Source organism: Malaclemys terrapin, chromosome 25, assembly GCF_027887155.1.
Source record: "Malaclemys terrapin pileata isolate rMalTer1 chromosome 25, rMalTer1.hap1, whole genome shotgun sequence".
Lineage (NCBI taxonomy): Eukaryota > Metazoa > Chordata > Testudines > Emydidae > Malaclemys > Malaclemys terrapin.
In genome coordinates this window covers 8988241-9008015 of record NC_071529.1, presented here as the reverse complement: position 1 = coordinate 9008015, position 19775 = coordinate 8988241, and the positions used below count along the sequence as shown (strand labels likewise).

Genomic DNA, 19775 nt, shown 5'->3' with positions numbered 1-19775 from the left:
GACAGTCCCCAAACACCACAGCGCAGCCTTTGCGGAAGGGCTCTCTGGGCCCCACGTTCAGATGAGGAGAGAGCGAGGGGCAGGGGGGGCTTTGGAGTTCCCCTCTTTGGGGCACAGTCAGGGTGCAGAGACCCCAGCAGGGATCCCCTTGGTTAATGAAGGGCCAAGAGATTAACCAATCAATTCCCACCCTGCACAGACACTGACAGGAAGTACCCCCCCCCCCATCACACCATGATGCACACAAGCCCTCCCCAGCGGAGATCAATGGCTGCTCATTGTAGGAGGCCAAATCCTAGCCCCTTGCCAGCACCTGGATAGCCCCCCATCCAGCAGCTGAGGAGATGGAGGGAGACCAGGCAGGTGGGGAAGGTGGGGGACGGGGCACAAGGGTTTTCAGGCACAAATTTCACATAAAATGTCTTTTATTGAAGGAAGTGGGTACGAATCCCCACTTCTACAAGCAGCCGCAGGCACGTGCGTTACCCACAGGAAGGAGGATGGCTACGTGTCCGGCTACTGACCCTAAGAGGATGGGGGCGCTTTGGCATGGAATCTCTGCCCTGGAGAGTTCACACCTTTGTCAGCAACAGGGAGGAAGGGGAGCCCTGGAGGGGCCCAGCGGGTGGTGTCCATTACCAGCAGCAAGGTGTCTTGTCGGAGCATGGGCCACCTGGGGGGCTGAGCCCCAGAGCTCTGCCTTCCAGGGGACAGACAGGAATGGGGAAGTCCTGAGTGGAAGAAGCCATGGTGCTACCTAGCGGGGGACTGGCCTAGAGTCCAGGGTACAACTATCCTTTGTATCGCTGCCCCGCAGGGAGGAGGCCTAAGGGAATGGGGTGTGCGGAGAGGGCATGAGGTGGGTTAGGACCCCATCCCAGGGCTAAACTCAGCCAGCAGCAGGAACAGATGTGGAGAGACTCCGAGCAGGAGGGGCTGTTGCCCTTCATGCCCCACTCGCTCTAAGTCTTTGGAAGAGAAAGGCCCTCGATCCTTGGCAGGGGATCCCCTCACTTGGAATGCCAGGGGTTGTCCTGCTCCCCACCAGGCTGGGCAGGGAGGGGGCCCTCTGCGTTCGCCAGAGGACAACTCCGTCGCCCCCACTACAGCTTATTTCTGCCCCCCTCAAGAGGCCAGCGCAATCAGATGCCAGGGCACCCACCACTGGGGGGCTCTTCACAGGCTGGAGAGCGGCCCCCTGCCGGCGCAGGCAGCCTCCAAACCATGAATGTGTCAGTGGGGAAGGGAGGGTGGAGGCGAGATGTTGTCAAAGGCAAACAGGCCTGACGGTTCGTTCTCAGCTGGGAAGCACTGTGGTGCCCACGCTGCTCTGACAGCCTCTCTAGCTCGCCCCCGGGGAGGCAGCCAGGAAACCCGCTGAGGTGGATGCAGGAAACCCAAGGAGAGAGCGAGACTAGAAGGCACTTGGACGTTGCATATCCCAGCCCAGGGCATGTCGGGGAAGAAGCTGTTGCTAGCAGGGAGGTCTGTTCCCAGTGGATCTCAGCAGGAGCCGAGAGGTAGGGAGGCAGAACCGCCCCAGGAAAGGAGGCTGGATGAAATGAAAGGCCCTGGCTTTGGCAGCTGAATTCCAGCACTGATCTCTGCAGTCACCTCCCGCTTGCCACCTCTGGGGAACTCCCCCACCTCCACCGCCTGGCCCTGGCCCACAGGGTGCTTAGTTTGGAGGCTGCGCTGCGGGGGCTCGGCCCGCCCTGGCGCTCACAGGCTGCTGAGCCGTCGCTCCTGGTTCAGCTTCTGGAAGAAGGTCTTGCCGAACTCGTAGGTGCTGATCATGATGGCGCAGGCCGGGGCCACCTTGATGACGCGGGGCAGGAAGCCTGCGGGGGGCAGAGAGAGCAGCGTTACCCGCTCCCGCTAGCTGGCACCCCTGGAAACGCGCTCGCTCCCCACCCCTCATCCTACAGCCGGCCCGGCTGCCCTTCTAGTTACCTGCGAAGAGCCCCCGGGTGCCAGACTCCGCTCGAATCCTCCGCAACAGCAGCCAGGTGGACGAGGACTTGGAGGCAGCCACTGCGGGGCGAAGGCAAAGCGGAGGTCTGAGGGGAAGGGGGGGCTGGTAACTCGCCACTCACCCTAGGGAAGGGTCTGCCCCCCCTTCCAATGCTTCCCCCCAAGGCATGAGCAGCAGCTGGACACTGGGTGTCTGCTCCAGAGGGGCCACCGCTCCCTCCCGCCCCGGTGTGCAGAATCACAGCTCCCCCTCTGGGCAGCGACAGGAGCCAGCCCCCCGCGATGGGCTGTTCCAGACGGATTTTCTGCTGGAGCCAAAGGCTGAGGCTGCTCAGAGTCCCACGTGCCCGGGCTCCCGCCGGGCCCCCCATGAGCCCCTCACCTCGGAGCGTCTCCCTGTCCCCCAGCTCAATCTGTCGCTGGGTCTTCACCACGTCGAAGGGCAGCGTCAGCACGGCAGCCACCTGGAGGAAGGGGAGAAGCTGCCCATCACTCCCAAGCCACAGCTGGGGACCCCAGTGCCTCCCCCTACAGCACTTCTCCCTCATGCCAAGAGATGCTGAATTCAGCCCCTACCATCCGCCCCCCCGAGCGCTCAGCCCTCCTCCGCCCATTGTCCTAGGCAGGTTAGAACCTCCGCCCACAAGGGGCCGAGTTTCCTGGCCTCTGGTGTAACAACAACCCCCCCGGCTCCCACTGCATCCCCGACTCTAGGCTGGTCCCTGCACAGACATTGCTCTGGGGCAGGTACTGCCTGTGTCTCGTGCAGGGGCAGGGAAAGGATCTGAAAACCAGTAACGGTCTATCCGGACCCAAGCTGGCCAAGGCTGCTGGATCCGAGGTGCCAGTGTTTCAAGGAGGGGAACAGCTGACCCCCAAATAAACTGCACCCAAGTAAAACGCCCTGAAGCCCTTCTGATTCCAGCAGGGCTGTTTCCCCTGGTTAGAATCCCAACGTTCTGGGGTGGAGGTAGCCCAACGGGCTCCCTTCAAACCCAGGCAGAAACTCGGATCCCCCAGGACGGAACAGAAGCTCCCATACTCACCGTCCCCGAGACGGCCCCCGCTGTGAAGCTGACCATGAAAGTGGCTTCGTCAAGCCGGGACTGACGGCAGAGCCATTCCTTCACCAGCTCGTAGTTAAACCAGTAGAGAGCTGAGAGAGACAGACCAGCGCCCCGGGTTAGAAGCATCAGCAGCCACCTCCACTGCTGCTCCCGGGGCATGGCCCTTTGGCACTGAGCCCCAGCCCCGAGGACTGACCTCAGTCTATCAGCCCCGGAGCAGAGACGGCAAAAGGCAAACATCCCCCTGCCCAGCCCAGCCCTGACTGGGAGCGAGCACAGGGGAGAGATGGGAGGTCCTTGGCCGTTCGGCTGACACTAGGAATTGGCAGGCCTATTAGTACCCAGCCGCTTTTCCTGGCATGAAGGAACTGGAACTGGGCTGAGCCCCACCAAATTGGTATCCCAGCTCAGGTGGGGACTGGGTCTGAAAATCCTTCGCTCTGGAGTCACCATTGTCAGGTAAAAAACTTTGCCCTGGACAAGAGATACACAGAAGGGATAGGGACTGGAGTGTGGCCCGTCAGCGCCTCCTGTAGGCAGCCCCAAGCTATTAGCATGACACCGAGTGGTCTCTGCAGATGGCAAGAAGGGAATTCTTGTCCTGGGTCAACCCTTTCCCTACGTCTCCAGCCCCAGTGCGGCCCGCAGCCCCCTCACCAGTCCCCAGCACCCCTTTTCTGTGTGGTATACCTGAGAAGGGAACGTCCCGCAGCACGGTGGGCCCCCAGCCCCTCCAGAGGGACAGCCAGCCGTCCTGGGCCACCGAGGACTGGATGCAGACACGCAGCTCGCGGTAGCTCAGCGGCCGGGACTGCATCTTAGTCCGGATGAGTTCCAAGGGGCTGATCACCGTCACCGCGCCCACTGAGGGAGGGAGTCAGAACATCAGCTACCGACAAGCCAGCAGCAAGAGTGATACCAAGGCACGACGACGGGGGCAAGGCCAGGCAGTCTCAACCCCACGTGCAAACAGGGCAGTCACCTGCAATTCCTAGAAAGGGCAGAGCACGTGGTGCAGGAGGCCAGGGGGGCCGGCCCTGGCACCGGCCCATCGGGTTTGGCAAGGAGCTGGCTGCTGGGATCGCTTCTTGTTTGCAGCACGGTACACCTGGGACAGCAGCTTACGGCTCATCCCAGCATGAGGATCTCACTGTGATTCGGGGGGGGGGGGGGGGGGGGGGGCTGTTCAGCCTTCCCGCTGCAGGGAGATGGGGAAATGAAAGCCCAGGGAGGGGCAGGGTTGTGCGTGAGGTCACCCAGCAAGTCCGCGACAGAGCAGGGAATTGATCTAACCACGGACACGCAGGGCCCAGGGATTCGTAGATTCCCAGGCCAGAAGGGACCCTTGCGATCATCTCGTCAGACCCTCTGCACAACGCAGGCCACGATCCCTAGAGGAGGGCTTTTAGAAAAACACCCGCTCTTGATTTACAAACGGCCAGGGACGGAGAATCCAGCATCACCACCCCGGGCCAACTGTGCCGACGGTTAATGACCCTCGCTGCTAAAAACCAAGGCAGGCCGTTGTTCATTCGGAATGATTCTTTACCCCCGGGCCAGAGGAGCAGGGCGGGGGGAGGCTGCAAGGTACATGGACCCTGAACGCAGAGTACTCACGCCTGGCGAGGGCACCAGCCACCAGGGGGACGTGGGCCCCTTGGCTGCCCATCCGGCAGCGCAGATAATCCCGCAGCTGGTCGTAGCTGGTGAAATAGATCACCGTGGCAGGCACCGCCATCACCCTGCCAAGGAGAGGGGCCCGTTAGCATCACCCGCCAACTCGTGTCACGCTCCATGCCGAGCAGGGGGGGCAGATTGTTCCAGGCATAATCCATAATCCCCCCCCCCCCCCATCCCAGCTGGGCCTTGACACAGCCCCTCCCATTCTCTGGCTAAGCAGTGGGACCCATTTCCCAGAGAGCAATGGGGTCGGGTGAGGGGGGGGGGGGGGTTTCCGTTTGCCTGAAAAGGCTTCACGCACACAGAGGACCCTGTCAAAACGCCGCAGGCACACAGCTCCGCCTGAAAGGTCAGAGGGCGAAGGGGGCTGTCTGTGGGGAGTGTCACGGGGTGACTGGCCCCTTTAAGAGGGAGCAGGGGAGGGGAGGCCAGTGCACCTGGGACTAATTACCTGCTGCCCAGCTGGGCTTAAGGGAAAACACCTGGATCTTATAAAGGGGAGACAGAAGCAGAGGAAGGTTGATCTCCAGACAGCTCTCAGCCCAGCTAAGATCAGAGTACAGCTACAGGGAGCAGGAAGACCTGCTAGTGATTCTAAGTGGCCGGGGAAGGCAAGGAGAGCAGCAGAGGGGGTTTCCCTGCTGACCTCTCTGAGCCAGGGAAGGCTAAAAACGGGCTGAGCTCTGGCTAGGAAGGGCTGGAACAGGTGATGAGCTCCAGGACGGGCTGAGGACACCAGAGCTGGGTATGAACTTTTGTATTATGGTGATGGGCTTTGTTGGAGAATCGTTTCGCACTGTTTCTGTTGTCAAACCAGCCCCAGACAGCGGTGGCGTTCGCTGAGACATTGCCCTTGTGGGGGTGATTAAGGAGCCTCAGAGGAAACTGAGGCAGGCCTTTGCAGAGCCATGCTCGCCCAGTGGGCGGTGATAGAGGACAGGGACACCTTCATGCAGAGAGGGAGTGGAAAAGGCGGGAAGGGGGTCTGGGGAGGGGGAGGCAGACAGTTTGCAGTCCAGGGATAACCAAGGATTCTGGGTCAGTGCAGGACAGTCACCGCCACCTCCTCCCCCCGCAGTCAGAGACCTCAGGGCAAAGGTCAGTAGCGCCAGCGCCCAGGTTGTGTGGGCCCTGCAGGAAGACTGGGAGTGCACGGCCGGCAAGCACCGCAGGCAGGGGGGCCCAGGTGTTTGCATTCGGCCTCCCTTCGAGCAGGCATGCGGCGGGGAAGGGCTGTAACGCTCGGTGCTCAGACTCACAAGGTGGGTGGCAGGCCGCTCCACAGAGACCGAATGCCCTCGTAACGTGTGATCTTCACGAAGGCATCCTGAAAGGAAGAGGAGAGCACAAGGGGGTTAGAGCGTAGGGGGAGGAGGCTTTCCCCCAATGCTAGGGGCAGCCCTGTAGCCTGAAAGGGAGACTAGATACCCACTCCAGAGCCCAGCCAGGGGCTGCGTCTTCCCCTCCCACGCCGAGCTCTGCTGCTTCTCCAGCCTAGCCCTCATCACAGGGTGACTGGCTCCTTAAGGGGGGGGGAAGGGGAGTACAGCTGACTGGTAACCTGCTCCCCAACTGGGCTTAAGGGAAGGCACCTGGGCCTTATAAAGGGGAAGACAGCAGCAGGGGATGGAAGGCACCCCAGGGCAGGTACGGGTGCTGCTAGAGGAAGCCATGGCAGGGGCTGCAGAGAGCAGGAGACCCTGGGTAACCAGGGGTGGGCCAGGAGAGCAGGGGGTACAAAGCTGAGCTCTGGCTAGGAAGGTCAGAGACTGGAGAAGCGCTCCAGGACTGGCTGGGGACGTCCGAGCCGAGTATGAACTGGTGTCATGGTGATGGACTTTGTTTTGGGCCTTTGAGGACTGTTTTGAACCATCTGTGGTTAAACCAGGTGTGACATTAGCCACGAAAAAGCCAGTGCGGCATTTATTAAGGAGCCCTGAGATAAAGGGAAACTGAGTCAGGCCTCTGCAGAGCCATGCTTGGCCAGCAGGGGCACTACAGGACAGGCACACCCTCTTACATGCCCCTCTTGCAAATTAACCCTTTCCCCTCCACAGCGCCAGAGCCACCTAGGAGTGGAAAGGGTTAATCCGAACACTGGTGCACCCGGCCCGGTCTCCTCCCCCGCACCATCAATCACCCTGCCAGGCGGCCCGGCAGAGCCCAGACCGCGGTGCCCGAACTGCCGCACGCAGCCTGGCCATCGAGCCACAGGCCTGACCCTGCACTGGCTCTGGCTCCCCGCCAAGGCAGCCAGGTCCCGGCAGGAAAAGAGCCTCACCAGGGTGCCGGTGAAACGGGTGGGGGACTTGTACCAGGCGGTGCAGCTGCTCCCGTTCTGGCAGACGTACAAGTGGTCCATGAGCCCGTTGCAGTACACGAAGCATTTCCCTGTGGGAGGGGGCAGGGGAGACACAGTGGGGTTAAACTCGCGCCCAGTCCAGCCCGCTTCAGGCTCTTCCCTTCCCCACCCCCAAGCTCCCTCCTTGCTCCTGGCTCTGCCCTTTCCTTCTGCAAGGACCCTCAGCAGAGGGCAGGGCTGTACCCCTCAGGGCCCTGCCAGCTCCTCTCTGCCCCATTCCCTGCCGCCCCCAGAACTCTGCTCCTCTTTCAATCTCTGTGAGCCCCATGGGGCGCTGCCCCTGCTCTCCCAAAGGGCAGCCAGGGAGAGAGGAGCCGGCAGCCATGGGGACGGAGAGTTTGTGGGGAGCTGGACAGGTCAGCGGGGGTGTAGACAGCTGGAGCAGCCAGGCCAAAGCTCATCTCAGACAGAGCGCCCTGGGGTGGCCAGGCCTCAGGCCTCCCGCAAGCCATTGTTACCTCAGGCCTGGGACACAGGCACGTTTAGTGGGGGGGCAGGCGCAGGTCGGGACTTGCCCCAATCCTGTCATGCAGAATAAAGGCACCAGAGCAGAAGTGCGGCGAGGCAAAAGGGCGAGTCCTGGGAAACTGTCTGACTCCATCACGCTCCCCGCGATGCGCTCACCCTAAAGCCGTCCTGTCAGCCTGCACTAACAGCCCGTGCTGGCAGGAGGCCACCTGCCTCCACGAGTCAGTGTCAGCCCTGTCACCCTGAGGGTTTGCCTGGCTCCCTTCCCCATGATCTCATTCAAATCCCTTTCCCTGCCTCGGGGCCGCTGGAGAGCCAGACACACAGATTAAAGCAGCCCTCTGCCAAACCCCAGGGACAATTGCCCAGCAGAGAGGGGAGCCTAGCAGGGAGAGAGGCAGCAGTGGGCACGGGAGCCTGGTGTGGGAAGCTGCCAGATGGGCAGAGGAAAGGCAGGGTGTGGACAAAGTTGCCAACCTCGCTAGAGCCATCCCCACCACCAAATCAGCATCAGCCACCCCTACGGGCCAGTCTGGTTTCCATGCCCAGGGCATAACTGCGGGCGGCAGGCTAGGCTCAGCAGGGATCCAAGTGCGTAGCAGGGCAGGCAGAGGGGAGGACAGACGACAGACTGACGGAACGGCCCACGTGTGCTCCTGCAGGGGAATTGGCTAGTGTTGAACCCCCAAGTGGCCTGGGTCAGCCAGCTTCCAGCACATGTTTCTGACAGAGCACTAGTAACCCTACAGTGTGTGTATGTGTGTGTTGGGGGGGTACTGCCCCCTGCATTCCATCCAGGACATTGGGGGGGGAGGGCACGTGAGGGGCTGCTGCAAGACGTCATTGGGCAGAAGAGGCTCCCCTCGAAGCAGCCGAGGCTGGATATGCCCAAGGGGGCCCCTCCCCTCGCCGTTGTCCCTGTCCTGCATAGCTATGCCAGGAGGGGGGTGGTTACAGAATGGGCCATGGGATGGGGGGGGGGGGGGGGTGTAAAAGCCAGAAGTCCCTATCACAGCCACGACTCGGCAAGCTAACAACTCCCAGGCCCTGACTCCAGGGATGGGAGAACCATTCCCAGGCCCCACCTGCCTGATGACAAACAGCCTGCGGGGTCAGTCTCACAACTGCCTCCACCCCCGGGAGGCACAGAGGTGAGGGGACTTACCCAAGGCCATGGAGTGAGTCAGTGGCAGGGCTGAGAACAGAACCCAGTGCTGCAGCTCCCAGTGCCCCCTCCTCTAACCATCAGACAGCACCTGACCCCCAGATGACTCGGAACTAGACTCCATTGCAGTAGGGATGGAAGGAAGATGGCGTGGGGTGAGCAAGGGTACACAGAGCCCTGCACTGCCCCGCTCTGGAGACTGCAGCTATGGGGAACAGGTTCTCCCCGGGATGGGGGGGATGGAGCTGTTGAGGGTCAGCAGCCACGGGAGGCTGTTAGCAGGAAGAGGGTGAAAGGAGAATACCCCGAGATACTCACATTTGGACTGGTGAACGCTCCAGGGCACACACTCTACTGACAACACTGAAACACAACAGGGACACATTTAGCGACAGGCGGGGCCAAGCTCTCGGGGGCCAGGCAGGTGGGTGCTAGCAGTGCATAGTCTAGGAAGGCAGGGACCCCCGTGCCCTGCTGTCAGCAGAGAGCTGGGATGTGGGGGCTGTTCTGGGGCAAGCCACTCGGGTTTGGAAAGGGGGAGGCTGCTGTCTTGAGCTGGGACGAGATCTGAGAATGCTACACACACACCCCGGCTGATAACACAAGTCACTTCTGCCGGCCCGCAACAGGGAGGCGTCTCTTAACATCTGTTCCATAGCCCCACACAGCTGGGCAGGTGCAGGAACGCCCAGGATCTATTTAGCAGCACGACTCCGGCAGTCAAGTCACCTGAATCCAGCCCCATACGGATTCCAAGGGACCCCGTTCCACCAGACTAGCCCATTGTCTCTAGTCCAGGGATCGGCAACCTCTGGCACGCAGCCCATCAGGGAAATCCACTGGCGGTCCGGGCCGGTTTGTTTACCTGCAGTGTCCGCGGGTTTGGCTGAGCGCAGCTCCCACTGGCTGCAGTTTGCTGTTCCAGGCCAATGGGGACGGCGGGAAGCGGTGTGGGCCGAGGGATCTGCTGGCCACCGCTTCCTGCAGCCTCCCTTGGCTTGGAATGGCAAACCTCAGACAGTGGGAGCTGCGATCGGCCAAACCCGCGGCCGCTGCAGGTAAACAAACTATCCCAGCCCGCCAGCAGATTTCCCTGACAGGCCGCGTGCCAAAGGTTGCCGATCCCTGGACTAGTCCCTTCCACGTGAGACTTCCAAACTGCTTCACAAACAAACAGACTTTCTGCTCCCGAGTTTTATAGCTTGGGGGGGGGAGGGAGGCTGAGGCACAGGGAGGGGAAGTGACTCCCAGAGGGAAGCAGTGGGATCAGAACCCAGGAGTCCTAACCCTCAGGCCCCTGCTCTAACCCGTACCAAAATCCCTCCCATGACAGTCACTGCAGGTGTCCCAGGCCTGGCTCACTATTTGAAAGAGAACCTGGAGGCAAGAGGGATTCTCACGCAGTCTGTGAGCGACTTAAACTCCTGCTGAGGCTTGAAAGGGCCTGGCTGCTCCCGGAGCCGTCAGCCAGGGTTAGTTCAGGCTGGTGGTGATTAATGCAGAGCAGCCCCGCAGGGCAGTGGCCAGGACAAGCCAAGGCCTGGGACGTGCTCCTTCCTGTCAAGCAGCACCAGAACCTGGAAGGGAGGGCAGAGCCAGAAGGAGGGAGCCCAATTTCCTGCCTTCACTAGAGGCCTACAGATAATGACCAGTCCCTGGCTCTGGGGAGCCCTTTACATGAGCCAGGCACCCCACCAACCCACCCACTTCAGGTCCATACAGGACATCCCAGCCCAGCTAGGCTCCGAGGCCCTATGGGACACCTAAGCCCACATTCCCTCTCCCCTAAGGCCACACAGATGTGAGCCCAGCTCCCACCCCAGAGGCAGGATGCTCTTCGCCCCCTGTGGGTGGTACACTACTGGGGTGCCGTTGTGGGAACGCTGATCCCACTCAAGCCAGCTGCACAGGTTCAGGGTATGGGGGGGGAGGGGGCCACGCATGCCAGGATTGGGCCTCCTGGAGAGGGCCTAGGAAAGAAGCATCCAAATGGGGATGCAGCCTGAGGGTCCCTTGCCAGACCCCCTCTGCTGAACCTGTGTCCCCATCAGTGGGGCACCAACCCCACGTGACCACCGTTGCGGTGGTCTTCACTGCTCTGCTGCCTGCAGGCAGTCCCTGCCCAGACCGAGTAGCCAAATATCACAGAACCCGATAAGCCCTTCACTAACCAGGCAGAGGCTCTTCCTCACAACTCCCCTTGGGGCCTGTATAGGGGACTGGGATTGCTGCGGTTCACAGACACCTGCCAGGCAAAGCCGGGGAGAGAAACGACCTGGGGTCTGAGCTACCGCATGCCGGGCTCGCTGCTGCAGGGGTCGCAGGCTCGGAGACGACCCACCTGGCCTCCAGCTGCGGAGAGAAGGCAAGATTTCTGCCCTGGGCACTTAGTTACCTTTAGAGAAGGGCGTCCTCTGGGCCTGCAGCCGGATCTTCACCACATCCAGGGGAGTCACTGAAAGAGAAGGCGCCTACTTAGACCTGGGGCCAGTGTAGGGTGACGCAGAGTGCTTTATCAGTGAGTCGGAAAATACACCTCCCCCCCCCCGAAAGGTAGATCTGGAAATGGATTTAATATCGACAGGGAAACAGCGGTTCAAAGATGGGAAGGGCCGTGGCCGAACTCACAGCGTGAGCGTGGGCAGAGCTCAGTAGAACCCAGGAGTCCATGTTCCTCTCCCTCTAATCACCAGACCCCACCTTCCTTCCCAGAGCTGGGAACTGAACCTGCTCTTCCTCACACCTCCCTCTGGAGCCCGGGGTCAGCAGAGCCCATGGTGCACAGCAAACAGCCAGACTCCAGCTCTCCAAGGAGTTTTAAGCCTCTTAATGACCAGGCCAGATTTGCTGGGAGAAACTTTAATCAGGGGATGAGACACAAGGAATCAAGCTGGAATTCCAGGGGGAGGGTTGCTAGGAAAGGGAAGTTGAGAGGTGGAAGAGGCCATGGCCGTATCAGCAGAAGCCCCAGAGATTGTCCTAAGTTCAGAACAGTGAGCTTACCTGCCCTTTGCACACTCACTCTCATCCCCTTATACACATGCGCACGCCCCGACCTCCCTACGTACATACCCTGAACTCACGTGGAAATCCTTGCATGCACCCACCCACCCGCCTTGTCTCTCCAGCCTCGCTCAGCCATCCCCACGCTGACCCCTTACCGAAGAGAGATGTGAAGAGGGCCCCGGTCCCAGATGCCAGCATCTGCTGCAGGGGGGTGATGCCCCCTGCAGGGCTCACTGACGTGTTCTCAGACATCATGCTACCCGCCTGCAAGACACAAAGGGGGCAGCGGCGCTGTTACAGGCAATGCTGTCTTCCGGCTCCGAGCTTCATCCCAGAAGCCTCCAGCTAGAGCCATCGGCTCCCTTGGTACGTACGCTGGCTGGGGGAGCCCCAAGGAGACGGCATTTCAGAGCAGACTGGTTACCGCTGGCCCCTGAGAGGGAGATTAGTGCCCCTTGAGCAAGTGAGACCAGGTCTGAGAGGTCCCAACATCCCTGCCTTCCTGGGGTCAAACCTAGAGAGCCCTCTTGCCACCGTGCAGCTGCCTCCGCATGCTGGCTGAATCCCCACCCCTCGCTGGCAGCGTTATCCAGGCTTGGCAGAAGGGGTGGGGCTCCTTCTCGCGTGTGCTGCTTATACAATCGTCCGCCCAATGGGGGGAGACAGCACCAGGTGCAGCGCCGATAAGATCCTGCCAGCACCACAGCTGGATCCAGGCCTGGCCTGATCTGAGGCGATGAACCTAAGAAGCCAGTATTAGGCGCTACCGCAGGGGAGACCCAGCAAGGGCTGGGAGGGGAGCAGAGTGAGACGCACCGAGCTCTCCCATTCCTCTAGCAGGCGTGCAGCCCTGTGAGGAGGAGCCGCGCCCCCTCAACGCAGGAAGGAGGGGCTGGGTGGTGCGAAGTCAACAGATGGGGAGAAGCAAGGTGCAGTGCCTGCAGTCCCAGGGAACTGATCACAGGGGTACGTCCACCTAATCCAAATAGCTAATTCCCTCCCAGCCCAGCCCAGAAGTGCTAGGGAGAGGGGGCAGGAGTCTTTCTTCAGACATGGGGACCAGTGCAACCATGTGCACGTTGGCAGGAATGGCAACACTTAGTACTTTGAACAGCAAAGCCCTCTGCGGCAGTGGTTTTCAACCAGGGGTACATGTATCCCTGGGGGTACGCAGAGATCTGCCAGGGGTACATCAACTCACCTACATATTTGCTTGATTTTACAACAGGCTACACGGAAAGCACTAGCGAAGCCAGTACAAACTAAAATTTCATACAGACAAAGACTTGTTTATACGGCTCTACATGCTCTCCACTGAACTGCAAGGACAATAGTTATATTCCAATCGGTTTATTTTATAATGTGTCAAAATGAGTCAGCAATTTCAGTAACCGTGCGCTGACACGCTTTTGTACTTTTAAGTCTGATTTTGTAAGCAAGTTGTTTTTAAGTGAGTGAAACTTGAGGTATGCAAGACAAATCAGACTCCTGAAAGGGGTCCAGTCATCTGGAAAGGTTGAGAGCCACTGCTCTATAGCCATTAATTAACCCTCCCACTGGCCCCACACCTGGCAAGGGACTAGCCTGCTGCTTCTACAGTCCAGAACATGAAGCGTGGAGAGGGGAAGTGACTTGCCTAACACCGGCTTAGAGGAAGCTAGTGTCAGAGCCAGCAATGGAAGCCTGGAGTCCTACCTCACAGCCCTGCGCCCAGACTACATTTCTTTCCCTGCACTTCAGGATCTAACCCCATTTAACCCCCACGAGCTCCAGCTACTAGCGCCGAAACACAACAACATGGAGTCAGCCCGTGCTTTCCGATTCCAAACTTCCACCGTCCTCCAGGGGAAAAATACCCTCGTCTGTATTTAACCTGAACGTTCGTTCTCATTTCATTGCCGGTACCCTCCATACCTTTTCCTAGGGCTAGTTAGTTCCAGGTCTTTGTGTGTTCCTTTTGGACGCTGTCCCACCCTGCTCAGCACAGCCACACTGCCTACAACCCAAACATACCCCTTTCCTGGGGGTTGGTTTTACTGGTAACTCAAATCACGATTCCAGATCATAAATCTCTGCTTGGCCGTTCTTAGGGCTTCCCTCTAGGGGAGCTCCCCTATCCTGGGCCCTAGTTCCCTCTGCCTGAGAGAAGCTGATGTAACCTTACAGTGACTGGGGGATAATTACGCTGCACTTTTGCTTAGGGCTCCAGCACCTGATAATGAGAGAATTCCACAGATACGCCCTCGATCCCTAAGCAAGGTCCTAGCATCTGCCGTCCTATTACAGGTACCACGCACACTGCGAGAGTCGCGCATGGCTCCTCCCTCCCCCCCCCGGATTTGTAGGATTAAAGGGAGTAATGTCCTAGGACCTCTGCTTAGATGGGAGAATACCCTAGAGCAGTGGTTCTTAACCTGGGGTGCACGCACCCCCTAAGGCTTTGAGATGCCCTCTCTGGGGGTGCGAGACGTGCCAGATTTGTTTTAGAAGGTAAATCATCGAAAACACAAATTAAGCACAGGCACGGAAGTACAATTACTTTGTTTCATCAAACCTAGGTATTTATTAACATTATGCATTTAACGATAACTGTAATATACAAACAAAAAATATATCTAGGTTTAAAGAACTGGCCTACTTCGAGGATTTTTGATAAGGGGTGCGAGACCATATTTTGAGAACCAAAGGGGTGGAGGCTGCAGTAAAGGTTAAGACTCACTGCCCTAGGGTCTCATCATGGTCCTTGGAATGAAGTTCTCCAATGACTGCAGCTGTGCTCCCCGCACACAAGCAGCCTATATAATCAGTCCTTACACACACACAGCCTCCTGCTTCCCTCCCCCTAGGGTCTGACCTGCTGCCTTTTACAGGAGCCTTAACTCAGGAAAAAGTGCCCCTAGCGAGCATGACCGTGGCCAGCTGTTTACTATTAGAAAGGCACTGATGTGTCTGTAAAAGCTGGTGTAGCAATCGGTGCAAGCAGTGACATGGCCAGGCACGGTAGGGCTAAGATTTTAAATGCAGAAGATTCCACTGAGAGGAGGTGGACAGTTTCCGTACAGATGGCCCCTTCTTCCTCATCGCCGCTCCCTGCATGTCAGTGACTCACACCTGCTGATGTTACTGACAAATAAACAAGGTCTCACCCCCACTGGCCCTGTAGGAGCCAGTCCAGAGTCTACCACCTTGTTCATTACCAGCCAAATGCCCACTGCAAGATCAGGATCACCCGCATGGAAGTCAGAGGCAGGAAGACATCAGCTTGATTCTCATATCGCAGGCATCTCCGGAGAGAACAAAACAGGGAAACCCAGACTAACAGCCTTCATCGAGTGGCTCTCCAGTGGAGCTCCACAGATAATTACCAGCTGGCCCAAGAAGGCTCTTCTCTGTCAGTTAAGTGAAATAAGGCAGCGCCACCACCCTACATAGCTTCACCTGCACCTCTGTGTTCAATCAGAGCTCTCCCAAGCTATGCATGTTGTTTGTCTCTGGTAGTGCCCACAAAGCGCTAGGTGTCTTCGCAAACATGACAGAGGGCTCACAACGTGACAGACAAGGCATGGGATAAAGCAGTACTACATAGGACTAAAGAGGATGCTGTGGAGATCTTAACTGGGGGATTTTCTGCCTTTTGTGCATTTTGGGCCTGACACAAAGCCGGTTAAACCATTGCAAGGTCTCCCTTGACTTCCACGAGTTTGGGATCAGGAACTTAAAATCTCAGCCTCTGTGATGGCAGCAAAGTGGGGCTGTTTTTAAAAGTGAGGAGAGGGGGAAAAAAAAGGCAGTGGTATGGGGGCAGTGGTGCTCCCCACCAATCCTTGGCTCATAGAGAAGTCCCAGTATTCACCCTGGTCTAGTCCCAGCTCTAGAGAGGACAGAAAGATTCATGTCAAGGCTTTATTTGCTTCACAGGGCTTTGGAGCGCCCACGCACGTGACCTGCAGACACCCGCATGTGTGTAACCGAGGCTACGTCTACACCAGCAGCACTTCACTATCCTGGCAAAGCGCTCCTGCTGTGGACACAGCTATACCGCAGAAGCAGAGCTTTTTCCTGGTAAAGTAAAACCAACCCCCAGGGGTGAAACAAGCTATACCAGTAAAAGGGGAGCGTTGCTGGTAAAGTTGCATCCGCGCTAGAATTCTGCCTGCCAGCTGCATTGGTCAGGGGTCAAACCTCATCACACCCCGACCAACAGAGCAACGCTGGCAGAAGTCTGTAGTGCGGACGCAGCCTCGAGACCATACGTGCCCCAGACGAGGCCATTCCATTGTGTGCACTCCCGGGGCATTGCTTTAGCGGGTTAAACCTGGGCTCCTCAGCCAAGCTCCCCTAACCCTAGCACAGCAGCTCCCCGTGAGAGCAACATACAGGGAACAACTGTCTTTTGACCTGGGAGTTCTCAGGGGCTAGGCACAGGCATTGCTAAGTGTGTGCAGAGTGATTAGTACTGGGGTTACAGGCATTTCTGTTACAGCCCAACCAGGTCAGAGCCCCAGTGCGATAGGCACTGAATGAACCTACAGTAAATGATAGTCCCTGCTACAAAGGGCTTCTAAGGGAGCCTCGAGGCACTACTATCATAATAAATAATAATTCATTAATAGATTGAACTTTGCAATCCAGCTGGTCTGAACTAAGAGCATAAGAAGAAGTAACCAGAGAACATGAAATGCTTACTCCACAGTCAGCATCGCTCTGATCAAGGAGCAAATTTGGCCCCTTATCTCCACCTGGGCACCACATGCCCCCGCCCCCCCCCCGCAAACTGGCTTCTCTCCTGTGGTTTAGCATCAATGTGTCTCTTCCCAGACCCCAGCTCCCAACACTACCATATTGGACTCTTCTCTTAGGGGCTAAGAGAAAATCCACCTGGCTCCTTGCTCCAGGGCTGGGCCTTGCGGTCCCCCCACCGCACTGCACCATCTCCTCACCTGGAGTCTGGAAAGGGATACTTCTGGCCTCCAGCAGCCTAGTTGCTGTAACTCTCCCGCGCCCCCTTTCCACTGTCCTTGGGTCCTTTCCTAGGGTCTAGGACCCCTCCCCCTACCCTGTCCCAGGCTCAGAGCCCCCAGGCTGTGTCCTCCTCTCCTGGGGCCTAAAGAGCCTGTCTCCCCACTTCTGGCCTCCAGCTCCCCAGGCTAACATACACATCCACCCCCACCCCACAGAACAAGCTCCTCACCTGGGGTCTAGGAGCCGAAGCATCCCCTCCAGCCCCCCCCAGGCTCCCCCTGTTGTGGGGTTGGGCATAGAGCTACTGCAGTCCCAGCTCCGACTCGTCAGCTCTTCTGGGCGCACAAACATGCCAATCAGCAGCAGGAGCTGGGCCAAGCAGAGAGCAGCATGGGAGCTGCACAGGGACAGCCAGCCCAGTGCTCCCCGGAGTGACACTGGGGTGAGTGAGTGCCCCAGACTGCCTGGCAGCCTTTGCAGTCAGAAATGAATTAACCCCTTCCCCCCTCCTGGCAATGTCACCCTTAACCAACAGATGGGGAAACTGAGGCACGGAGTGGGGAAGTGACTCAGCCCACCCCACACAGGGAGGCAGCACCAGAGCCAGGAGTAGAACCCAGGCATCCTGGCCCCCAGTACTCCCCAATCTAACATTGCAGCCACTCCCCCCACCCCACTTCTGTGTGTATCCCATGCTGCTCCCAGGGGTTACCCCCTCCTAACTCCTATGTCCCGTCCCCCCAGAGTTATCCCTCTGCTCCTGTGTGTGTGCGTGTGTGTCTCCTGCCCGCGGGGTTCCCCCGCTCTGCAGGGGTTCTCCCCCCCCCCGCTCCTGTGTCTCCCCCCGCTCCTGTGTCTCCCCCCCCCCGGCCCCCCCGGGTGTTCCCCCCGCTCCTGTGTCTCCCCCCCCCCCGGCCCCCCCGGGTGTTCCCCCCGCTCCTGTGTCTCCCCCCCCCCCGGCCCCCCCGGGTGTTCCCCCCGCTCCTGTGTCTCCCCCCCCCCCGGCCCCCCCGGGTGTTCCCCCCGCTCCTGTGTCTCCCCCCCCCGGCCCCCCGGGTGTTCCCCCCGCTCCTGTGTCTCCCCCCCCCGGCCCCCCCGGGTGTTCCCCCCGCTCCTGTGTCTCCCCCCCCGGGTGTTCCCCCCGCTCCTGTGTCTCCCCCCCCCGGCCCCCCCGGGTGTTCCCCCCGCTCCTGTGTCTCCCCCCCCCGGCCCCCCCGGGTGTTCCCCCCGCTCCTGTGTCTCCCCCCCCGGGTGTTCCCCCCGCTCCTGTGTCTCCCCCCCCGGGTGTTCCCCCCGCTCCTGTGTCTCCCCCCCCGGGTGTTCCCCCCGCTCCTGTGTCTCCCCCCCCCGGCCCCCCCGGGTCTCCCCCCCGCTCCTGTGTCTCCCCCCCCGGCCCCCCCGGGTGTTCCCCCCGCTCCTGTGTCTCCCCCCCCCCCGGCCCCCCCGGGTGTTCCCCCCGCTCCTGTGTCTCCCCCCCCCCGGCCCCCCCGGGTGTTCCCCCCGCTCCTGTGTCTCCCCCCCCCCACTCCTGTGTCTCTCTCCCCCCGCCCCCCCTTGTATCCCCCCCGGGCCCCTCGCCACTGACCGGCCCATTTCAGCCACACGTGATTTTTTCATCCGCCGACGAATACAGAGAGGCCGCTGCCTGCGCCTTTAAGGAGTCCCATGGGCCGGGCCGGGAGGACCGGGGCCGGGCCGGGATCGCCGCCCCGAGGGTGGCTGGATTGGGCCGGACCCGCTGGGCCGCAGCGAGCGGCGCTTCCGCTCCGGTCTGCGGGCAGCGCGGGAAGGGGCGGGGCGAGGCGCAGCGCGGCCGGGGGCGGGGCTTACACACACACACGCCCCCGCCTGGGTGTGCGGCTAGCAGGCTGGGTGTTCCAGAGACACTGGGCCTTACACACGCATGCCCACAGATGAGCGTGCCAGAGATAGTGAGGCTTGCACACTCCCCCCAGGGCTTGCAAATCGAGCCATGCTTACACACCTACACGCACCAATGCTGCCGAGTGTGCAGACACAGCAGGGATTACACACACTCCGGGGGCGCTGGAACAATTTCTATAGTGAGGGGCGAGGGGGGGGGGCTGAGAGCCATTTTTACCAAAGTGTAAACCGTGTATATAATGGAAACCATTTTAAACCAGGAGATGTGGCAGCATCCCCAGTTCCAGCACCGATAACACACACTGCTGAGTGTGCCTGAGGCAGAGCGATTTACACACCCACACTGCTGAGTGTGCCTGAGGCAGAGCGATTTACACACCCACACTGCTGAGTGTGCCTGAGGCAGAGCGATTTACACACACAGGGGGTTTACACCCCAGCACACACATCACAGAGATCTTTATGTCCTTGCTCACACCCACACTCTGTAGAGAAAGGGGTTTACACACATACGTCCCCTCATCCACAGATGTATCACGGAGTGTGATCGGAGACAGGTTTACCACACGCCATGCCACAGAGGAGAGGAATTCACAGCTCCTGAACACACAACAGGCCACAGGGTCTGCCAGAACCAGCAGGATTTACACACAAACTCCATACACGTACACCTCAGCGTGCCAGCCTGCATCCCCCAGAGCATGGCAGAGGGACTTCCACACACCCTGTGTACGCGTGCACCACCGTCAGCCAGACAGGGAGCAATTGACTTACACTCGACACAACTGTGACTGACACTGCCCGTTCCTCACTCCCCCTCCTGTCCCTCCACACAAACCCCATTCACAGGGAGCTTCTGCCTCCTGGGAAGGGGGGAACTTCGGGAAGACGGATGTCAGGGAGTTGGTGTTCCTCCAAGAGGGAGCTCTAGGCTGAAGGAGCTGCAAGAGGAAATAGGTTCTAGTCTCACTTCCTCTACTGACTGACTCCTGTTAATATTTCTATGGAGGCCACATCCCTTCTTACTGGTAAGGCCTCGTATCCTGACTCCAGGAGAGAGACAAGTATCATTTCCCCATTTTACATATAAAGTAACTGAGAGGCTGCATAAGGTCACTTCAACTACAAGGAAAGGGGTATGTTTGGGTTGTAGGCAGTGTGGCTGTGCTGAGCAGGGTGGGACAGCATCTAAAAGGCCTGGAACTAA

General features: G+C 59.4%; 1 protein-coding gene across 3 annotated transcripts; it reads right to left on the bottom strand.

The window, feature by feature from the left end:
- Window positions 1-407: 407 nt before the first annotated feature.
- SLC25A39 (solute carrier family 25 member 39) lies at window positions 408-18462 on the bottom strand. 3 transcript variants are annotated; one of them, XM_054014262.1, is made up of 12 exons: window positions 18270-18462; window positions 11878-11986; window positions 11112-11171; window positions 9035-9079; window positions 7003-7112; window positions 5981-6048; window positions 4659-4783; window positions 3732-3905; window positions 3021-3130; window positions 2357-2438; window positions 1954-2034; window positions 408-1841 (listed from the first exon to the last, which is right to left on the bottom strand). In XM_054014262.1, the coding sequence occupies exons 2-12, from the start codon at window positions 11975-11977 to the stop codon at window positions 1723-1725; spliced, it is 1074 nt and encodes a 357-aa protein (XP_053870237.1). In that variant the 5' UTR covers window positions 11978-11986; window positions 18270-18462; the 3' UTR covers window positions 408-1722. The 3 variants fall into 3 exon arrangements, with proteins under 3 accessions (XP_053870237.1, XP_053870238.1, XP_053870239.1); XM_054014263.1 differs by lacking the exon at window positions 18270-18462 and adding an exon at window positions 12097-12237; XM_054014264.1 differs by lacking the exon at window positions 9035-9079.
- Between the last annotated feature and the right edge of the window lie 1313 nt (window positions 18463-19775).

Bases quoted from the DNA above. Each gene is read 5' to 3' on its own strand.
- SLC25A39 (XM_054014262.1), bottom strand. From the start codon at position 11,977: ATGATGTCTGAGAACACGTCAGTGAGCCCTGCAGGGGGCATCACCCCC. The intron at 3,906-4,658 runs GTGAGTACTCTG...TCCCTCCCTCAG, and splicing joins GGCTGGTGCCCTCGCCAGGC to TGGGCGCGGTGACGGTGATC. The intron at 2,439-3,020 runs GTGAGTATGGGA...CCCTTCCTCCAG, and splicing joins CGGGGGCCGTCTCGGGGACG to GTGGCTGCCGTGCTGACGCT.